The sequence below is a fragment of the Dermacentor albipictus genome, chromosome 6 (assembly GCF_038994185.2).
Source record: "Dermacentor albipictus isolate Rhodes 1998 colony chromosome 6, USDA_Dalb.pri_finalv2, whole genome shotgun sequence".
Taxonomy (NCBI): Eukaryota; Metazoa; Arthropoda; class Arachnida; order Ixodida; family Ixodidae; genus Dermacentor; species Dermacentor albipictus.
In genome coordinates, this window is record NC_091826.1 from 20,429,244 (window position 1) to 20,437,434 (window position 8,191).

Here is an 8,191-nt window from a genome sequence, read left to right on the forward strand (position 1 = left end):
GTCAATACTGGCATATCGGCGTTTCCGCGAAGAAACTACGCGTTCCCGAAATGAATTGTCATACGCGCAAAGTCCTAATCTATGTCTTCTTTACGGAACACATTAATTGTTTGCATAAAGGACATACGAAGAATGATAAGTAGGCCGCATAACAACGCTCCCGTAACTATACGGTCTCCCGCTCTCTGTTTTCGAAGGCGTGTGGTCGCTCATATCAGCGTGACTGAGAGTGATGCAGCGGTGCTTAACACGCACAGAATCTGCGTGTTTCCATATGTTATTACATTAATTCATGCCCCCGATGAGCGACTAGCATTATATCTCAAGAGAATTCGACGAGCGGTCGCTGTACCTAACGATGTAAACAAGTACACCGCGCGGTCCGTGCTTAGGACTGTCAACGGCGTTCTTGCGGGATACAGATGCGGAAAGTCGTGCTCCACATCTTACAGTGAGCATGCGAAGCGCTTCTGTGAGAAGGGGCGAAACACCTAAAATATCAAGCAGCGCGTATAAAATCAGTGGTTAAGGCCACCTTTGGTCTTCATGTTGCAGCACGATACGTAGCGCATGGGTGCTGGATATCGTGGCGGCGGGTCGAATGCGAACGGCGACTCGTGGCTATTGGATTCGTCAGAATCATAACTGTCAATGTCTGACAGATCGGAAGAGCCGGTGCAGATGACATTGTCACCCGAAGGACCGGCGCGGTCACGAATCAGCTGAGCGTCTGCTCTTTGCTGCCAGCGGGCGAGACCGGCATGCCTTGCGCGCCTTTCCCGGTGGGGACATCCGTGACGTCACACGAAGAGGTTGGCTCGGCTGTTTCGTCAGGTTTCGGTTTCGTTGTTGCGGTTTTTTTTGCCTATTTAAAATTATCTTCCAATATGCGTAGCAATTCTACTATCAGACGCGTGACAGGGGTAGCTCGGGAACCAAAGTATTGTATTACTTTAACGTGACCAAAAAATCGCCGGAGTTGCACTTTAAAGTCGGCCGCGACTGAGATTGCAATGCTGGCAATGAGTTTGCTGCAGCAATACGACAGTGCGTTCCCAGGGCATCTCGAACACAACTATAGCTTCCTGTGACCTGTTTCCTTGCGAAAAAGTTTCCGCGAAAATTTTGTTAATTCGAGTGAGATATGATTAGTTGACTTTGCTGCTTCGAGGTTTTCTATGCATTACGCTCATCGAATATGCGCTAGGTTATAGAAAGCAACTCGATAAATAAATAATATTCCGTCATATTCAGTTTCGTTTGGTCGAGGTTTGACTGTATGGAAAAGTAAAGCACTGGCGTAACTAAGCCGAAAATTTGCCTTCCAGCTGCATTGCGCAACGCTACAAAGTAAATAGGTTTCTAAACTAAACCTTGGCATTCGTAGAAAAAAAATAAATAAAAGGACGTATCGTTCGGTGGAAAACTGATTTTCTTTTCGGTATACTGAAACCCATTTTTCTTGGGAAAGGAGTGAATGGGAAAGAATTTATTGCGAGGAATATGACTTAGTGTACACATATATAAGGAACACCTAGAAGAAGACGAATCACAATCAGCCATGTGATTTTACCTTTGGCTCATGTATTCAAGAGAAAATAAAAATGAAAATAAAAGCAAAATGCCCTCGCATGCTCCTAAAAACGAGCCCTGTGTTGTCTTCACGCTGTGCTGTAGCCGCCGAGCAACGCTTCGAAAGCTGAACGATTTTCAAATATGACTGTTCGCATCGCATATTTATTTCCTCTTCTCTTGCGGCTTCAGCAAGTTCGTGATCACCACCTCAGTTGGAATTATGTGTCACGTAGTACACGTAGAATCGACGAATGCGCATTTCTGTCCATGCCTTTATCATGACTTTCATCAGTTGTCAACTGAATTTTGATTACTGCCGTTTCCGCGTGACGGCGACGTCGTCTGCATGTGAAGCCAAAGGATGAGCGTGCTCAAGAAGAGACGAAGATCGCAAGCACGCACCTCGCGCATTCTGCCCGCGCCTCCGCGAGCACTGCGTGGACAAGGCAGGCCCTCGGTCGCTCAAGCCTTGCGCTCCCGACAGCGCTTACGCCTTCTCTCGCCCCAGCCTCGAAGAGCTGCGTGCACCCTGCCTGGTCCGACAGTCGATCATCCCCGCCGCCATGCACCAACGCGAGCGCTTCAGGGGCAGACGGCTCGACTACTACCACAACCTGTTGTACCGAACCGTGATCGCGCACCAGGACCCCGTGACCGGGCTGGTACCCGGCCACAAGTTCTTCGCCCGCCACGCCTGGGTGCGCGACAACGTCTACTGCGTGCTTTCCATGTGGGCCCTGTCCATGGCGTACAAGAAGCGCGCCGAACTCGACGACGACCGGGCCACGGCCTACGAGCTGGAGCACCGCTCGATCAAGCTCATGCGAGGTCTGCTCGTCGCCATGATGAACCAGAAGGACAAGGTCGAGCGCTTCAAGGAGACGCAGAGCGCGAGCGACTGCCTGCACGCCAAGTACGACGCGGCCACGGGTGGCACTTGCGTCGGCGACCAGGACTGGGGCCACCTGCAGATCGACGCCACGTCGCTCTTTCTGCTCGTTCTCGCCCAGCTCACCGCCGCGGGGCAGCAGATCATCTACAACCTGGACGAAGTGGCTTTCGTCCAGAATTTGGTCTTCTACATCGAGAACGCGTACTGCGTACCGGACTACGGCGTCTGGGAACGTGGCGACAAGACCAACCAGGGAATCCGGGAACTGAACGCCAGTTCGGTGGGCGCAGCCAAGGCGGCGCTGGAGGCCATGAGCGAGCTGGACCTGTTCGGCTGCCGGGGCGGGCCGGCCTCTGTGATCCACGTCCTCTCGGACGAGACGCAGAAGTGCGACGCCGTGCTCCGTTCCATGCTTCCGCGAGAGTCCAACTCCAAGGAGGTGGACGCGGCTCTTCTCATGGTGGTGGGCTTCCCAGCGTTCGCCGTGGACGACCCTGATCTCATACACAGGACCAGAGCGACCGTCGCGGAGAAGTTGCAGGGACAGTATGGCTGCAAGCGTTTCCTCCGGGACGGCTACAAGACCCCGCGCGAGGACTGTCGGAGGCTGTACTACGAGCCGTGGGAGCTCCAGATGTTCGACAACATCGAGTGCGAGTGGCCGCTCTTCTTCTGTTACTTCATCATCGATGCCTGCTTCCGCGAGGACAGAAACACCGTCGACGAGTACTCTGACCTTCTCGACCGAGTGCTGATCAAGACCGACGATGGCCTCAGGCTAGTTCCCGAGATGTACGCAGTTCCTGAAGATGCGGTCACCCGGGAGTACAACAATCCCCACACTCAGGCCAGGATACCTGTCGGAGAGATTCCTTTCATGTGGGCCCAGTCGCTTTATGTTGTGGCAAAGCTGTTGGAAGAAGGCTTTCTGGCACCCGGAGAGCTCGACCCGCTCAACCGTCGCTTCAAGTCGTTGCGGAGGCCCGAGCTGGTCGTCCAGTTGGTTTTGTTGGCCGAGAACGACGACGTGAAGGAGAAAATTGCTAGCATCTATCCGAACATCCAGACGGTGGACGAAGCCTACCCCTTCGAGATACACCCGGCTCGTGTTCTTGGCGAACTGTACTCGTACCTCGGACAGAACCGCAAGATGAACTTCTCCGGGCGCCTGTCCAAGGACGTCGGACTGGTGGCCACCAGCAAGATATACCAGCTGCAGGACCGCACGTGCGTCTTCATGCCGCAGAACCTGGACATTAAAGAATTCCATCTGGTCAACGACGTGGACCTGTTCGCCAGCACGCTTCGATCAGACGTCGCTATGCTGCGCGCCGACTGGAACGTGCCCGGACGACCCACCATGGTGGTGACCCTCGGTTCGCGGCAGCTCATCGAAGGCAAGGTTCCCGTCAGCCTGCGCCAGACGATAAAGAAGCTTGTGGGCGGCTACGTGCATGGCACGCGCGTCTGCCTGAGCCCCATCGGCGAGTTCGTCAGCACGTCATGCGTGGCTAGCTTGGATTTCCTCGCCAGTTACGAGGACGGCGAGCCGGACACTGTGCCCATGCCGATCCGCGACTACCTGGACAGGGAGACGACGCGCCCCGCGCTCCAGGGCAGCTCCAGCAAGTCGTCGCTCTTGGGGCAGGCAACGTCGACGCTACCGCACGGCGGCGCCTCTGCCGGCACTCCTAGCGGTGGTCGACGCAAGTCGCCCGCCTCGGGTCTCATCCGACGGTCGCGATCGCTGACGGGCCAGGAGACGCCCAGCGGCGAACTCATGTTCGCGATGGCTCAGAGCGAGCTGCCCTCTCAGCCGAATTCGCTGATGATTTCACGCCGGTCTTCGTTCGACGACGCCCCTGTGCCGTTCCATGCCGTCTCCGAGCTCCAACTCGAACAGGTCGCCGACAGCGAGCTGCTGACCACCCTCCAGTCGACGGACTCGATGGAGGAGCAGGGCGACATCCTCCACTACCTGTCCATGCACAAGGGCTTCCACTGGGACACCGGTCTGGGGCACCCCAACTCGGTGGTCACCGTGTGGCAGCTCTTCCAGGACTTCTACGAGCGCGCTTGCCTGGAGCATCGCTGGGGCCTGGTGCGTCACTTCGCGGGCGCCCTCGGCAAGCGAGTCGAGGACCTCGCCAAGTCCGTGACCGACCTGCTCGTGCGACAGAAGCAGGTGACGGTGGGCATGCCGCCTCACCACGAGAAGGTCATCACGCGGCCGCTATCCAACAAGGAGCTGCGCGCCATCATCAACGAAGCGCACAGGGGAGACCAGAGCATGGCTATGCTCACGCAGGAGCTGCTCGCCTACCTGGCCATGTTCATCCAGACGGACCCGCACCTGTTCCACGAGATGGTGCGCCTGCGCGTGGGCCTCATCATCCAGCTGATGGCGTCCGAACTGGCGCGCGCCGCGGGGAACAAGGACGCGGACACCGCCGAACTGCTGCTCAACCTGAGCCCCTACGAGACGCAGACACTGCTGCTGGCCATCCTGAGTGGCCGCGAGCTCGCGGGCTGTCGGACCCTCTCGGCGCCAGACTCGGCCGCCGCGAGCTTCAAGCACTCCGCCAGCTTCAAGCAGTCCGCCGTGCAGACGTTCGTGCACGGACCCGAGATCCTCGAGGGCGATTTGGAAACACCGGCCAATCACCCGCATGGCCACTGGCTGCGCAGGAGGCGGCTGGACGGCGCGCTCAACCGCGTGCCAGTGGGTTTCTACTCGCGCGTATGGGCCATCCTCGAGCGCTGTCCCGGCGTCTGGATCCGGGGCCAGTGCTTGCCGTGGGCTCTCATCAGGGAGATGACTCCGGGCGAGTTCAAGTTCGCGCTTCGGGTCGAGGAGGCGCTGAACAGGATTCCGGAGCCCGAGTACCGTCAGCTCCTGGTCGAGACGCTCATGGTGTTAAGCCTCGCCGTCGAGTACGAGACCGTGGAGAAGTTCCGCGAGCCCCTGGACATCGAGGGGATCGTGCAGAGAGCCCACGGGCTGTTTCTCGAGGACCAGCGACAGTGCAAGGGGGACTCGACGCTCTGCTGCTGCGTGTCCCCGCCCGTGGTTCCCTGTCGGGCCACCGTGGGGATCTGCGAGCGCTTCTACGATTCTGCACCAAGCGGTTGCTACGGCACCATGACGTACTTGGTGCGAGCCGTGGCGTACATGTTGCACGACCTGACCACCCTGACGGACTGCACCGTGTGCTAGCCGCGCCTCCTGTTGCTGGTGCACTACCCACCTTCTTTTTTTTTGCGAATTACGATGGAGGTTTATTTTGAGAAGACCCTTATAAAGGGCTTCACTATACCTCTTGTTCGACAGAACCGGCAACGACGCACCTCCATGGTTTGCTTTTGACCCGTCCACCACCACGATGACCCAGGAGGTACACGAATGCGCCAGTGTAGAGAAGCGATAGCCGGCACTTCGATTTGTGTAATCTGGTTACTACGGATTTCTCGCGCGAATGCAGTGTTATTGCGCCACGGGGTTTTACTTGCATTGCGCACGCTAATTGATTAGGTAAAAAAACTTATCGCGACGCGCCTTACGTGTGCGCCAACTCGTCAGTGTATTGCGCTCAACTACACATGACCATCGCTACAAGTCACCAATTGTAATGGCGACCCGCAAAAACGTGCGTCGTGCGCATAGGCACAGAACTGACCCATCATTCCTGGTGGACATTGGGAGCTATGGGTCGGCTAGCTAGAGCCATTCATTCTGCGGGTCGCGAAATTAGTTTCGTCGTTAGCTCCGTATCGATCCAAGAGCCTAAAACTAATTAACGGAGACTGTATAGTCGGATTAACGCCATGTGAACATACCGGTGATGACGGCCGACTTGTATTTTCCGCGTTCACGAAAGGCGGCGCCAGATTTGCATGCATGTAAATGGGGACACTTGCATTATACGCTCGCGAGATTACACGCGCAAATGCCGATCAGGCTTTAAGCGTTACTTCGTTGCAGACGAGTCATTCAACAGCTGCAAATGCGAAAGTTATACGCATGCTTGCGATTAAACTTTACATACTCGGTGTAAGAGTTAACTAACGAATTCAGTTCAATGTGATGTACTGAAATCATTGTGTATACCACAAATTAAAAGCGCTGTATGATCTGAACTTTTTTTTCTTTACCGAGTTAATTGCAGGATTTACTTTTACCCAGTACGGACTTATTCGTTGATGTATTTACCATTTCACTACTAATTGTGTGATCAGTAAGCGTTAAGTAGCGAATTGAGTCTGCATTGCAGAGGACGGCAGATGGTGACGAACGAACTTGTCAGTGCCAGTAGTGGTCAGTCCGTATACGTGGATCAAAGATAAAAAAAAATCGTGAGCCATTCCACTCGGTGAAGATGGTTGACCAGAGAAGCAGTTTAGCACACGACACAGAGGTGACGCAGAATTTTGAACAAAGGCACAAACACATTTATTGTCCTGATCGGTGGTCATCGTGACGATAGGTACGCGCACACATTCTCGTGTTGCATGCCTACCCAACGAGAAATTCGTCCATCACGAGAAGACAACGAATGGCTCATACCCCCGTAAGCAAGAAAGCAAGAAAGCAAGCTTGCAAGAGAAAGAAAGAAACCTTTATTTGAAGCAGTGACTTGTCAGTCGAGGTGGGAGGGTCCCTTATTCCAGGAACCCTCTGGGTTGGATCGCCCTCCGGGCCCGGGCGACGAGTTCGCGCTGGTCGACCAGGTCCGGCTTGGAGATCGCAGCCTCCCACGTTTCAGCGAGGAGGTTTGGGTCTGCGTCTGCTGCTACTAGCTGTGCCGCTGTGATGGTTTCTCGGGTTTTCTTGCATTGCAGTAGGAGGTGCGCCAGGTTGTCTGGCACGTTGCAGTGGTGACAGGTGTAGCTGTAAAGCGTCGGGTGGAAATGATGCAGTAAGCTTCCATGGGTAAAGGTATTGCTCTGGAGTCGCCTGTAGTCGGTGCCTTCATTTCTCGTTAGTTTTGGATGTGGTGGAGGGTATACCCTGCGTCCAAGGCGATAGTGTTGCAGTAGTACTTAATAAGTTAGCGCAAGCAAGCAAGCAAAAAAAAAAAACTACCTGAGGGACTACTGATCTTGAAAATGGTGCCTATTGATAACTAATCTACTGAAAATGCATATCCTATTGATGAGACGTATAAACCTTTGTATAGAATGAAGCCATTTTGCATCAAATTCGGGAGCCGAGTTTCGGCACATGCATGTTTGTTGACGGACACGAAAAATTCACGGAACCGTAGCCATAAACAGCTTGGCTGTAGAAGCTGACTCGCCATCCCGGCCCCGTGAAAGTCAATGTCCAGTGAAGCTGCTTCAACACCACCACTACAACTGCTGAGGGGGGTATTGCAATGCTTGACTGATGGTGCGGACGCTTGTTTCGAGCTTGTTCTTTACTGAAACGTATGCTGTTCTGTACGTTGTATGCGTGATTCCAAAGGATGTATGCACTGTTCACTTTGCTTAGTGCTCGTAGCCTCTGCATTACGACCGGGATCAGCCATTGCATTTCTACTGGCTTAGGGGCGTATGAGCCATTGCTCATGCTGATAATTTTTCCTCACGGACAAACACGTACGAAAAAATTTAGAGGACGCTTAATTTTCGCCTTCGAGAGTGGAACGCGACAGCATTCAAGAAAGGTCCCCGACTGCTTCTTACGCTTGCCGGCCTCTGCAGCTTATGTAACTAATGTCTACC

At 54.5% G+C, this 8,191-nt stretch overlaps 1 protein-coding gene across 1 annotated transcript; it reads left to right on the plus strand.

Moving 5' to 3' along the window:
- The first annotated feature begins 1,854 nt into the window (after positions 1 to 1,854).
- Positions 1,855 to 6,604, plus strand: LOC135921012 (probable phosphorylase b kinase regulatory subunit alpha). The gene has a single exon (XM_065455299.1). It carries the CDS (start codon positions 2,139 to 2,141, stop codon positions 5,682 to 5,684), a length of 3,546 nt encoding a protein of 1,181 aa, XP_065311371.1. The 5' UTR covers positions 1,855 to 2,138; the 3' UTR covers positions 5,685 to 6,604.
- Positions 6,605 to 8,191: the final 1,587 nt, after the last annotated feature.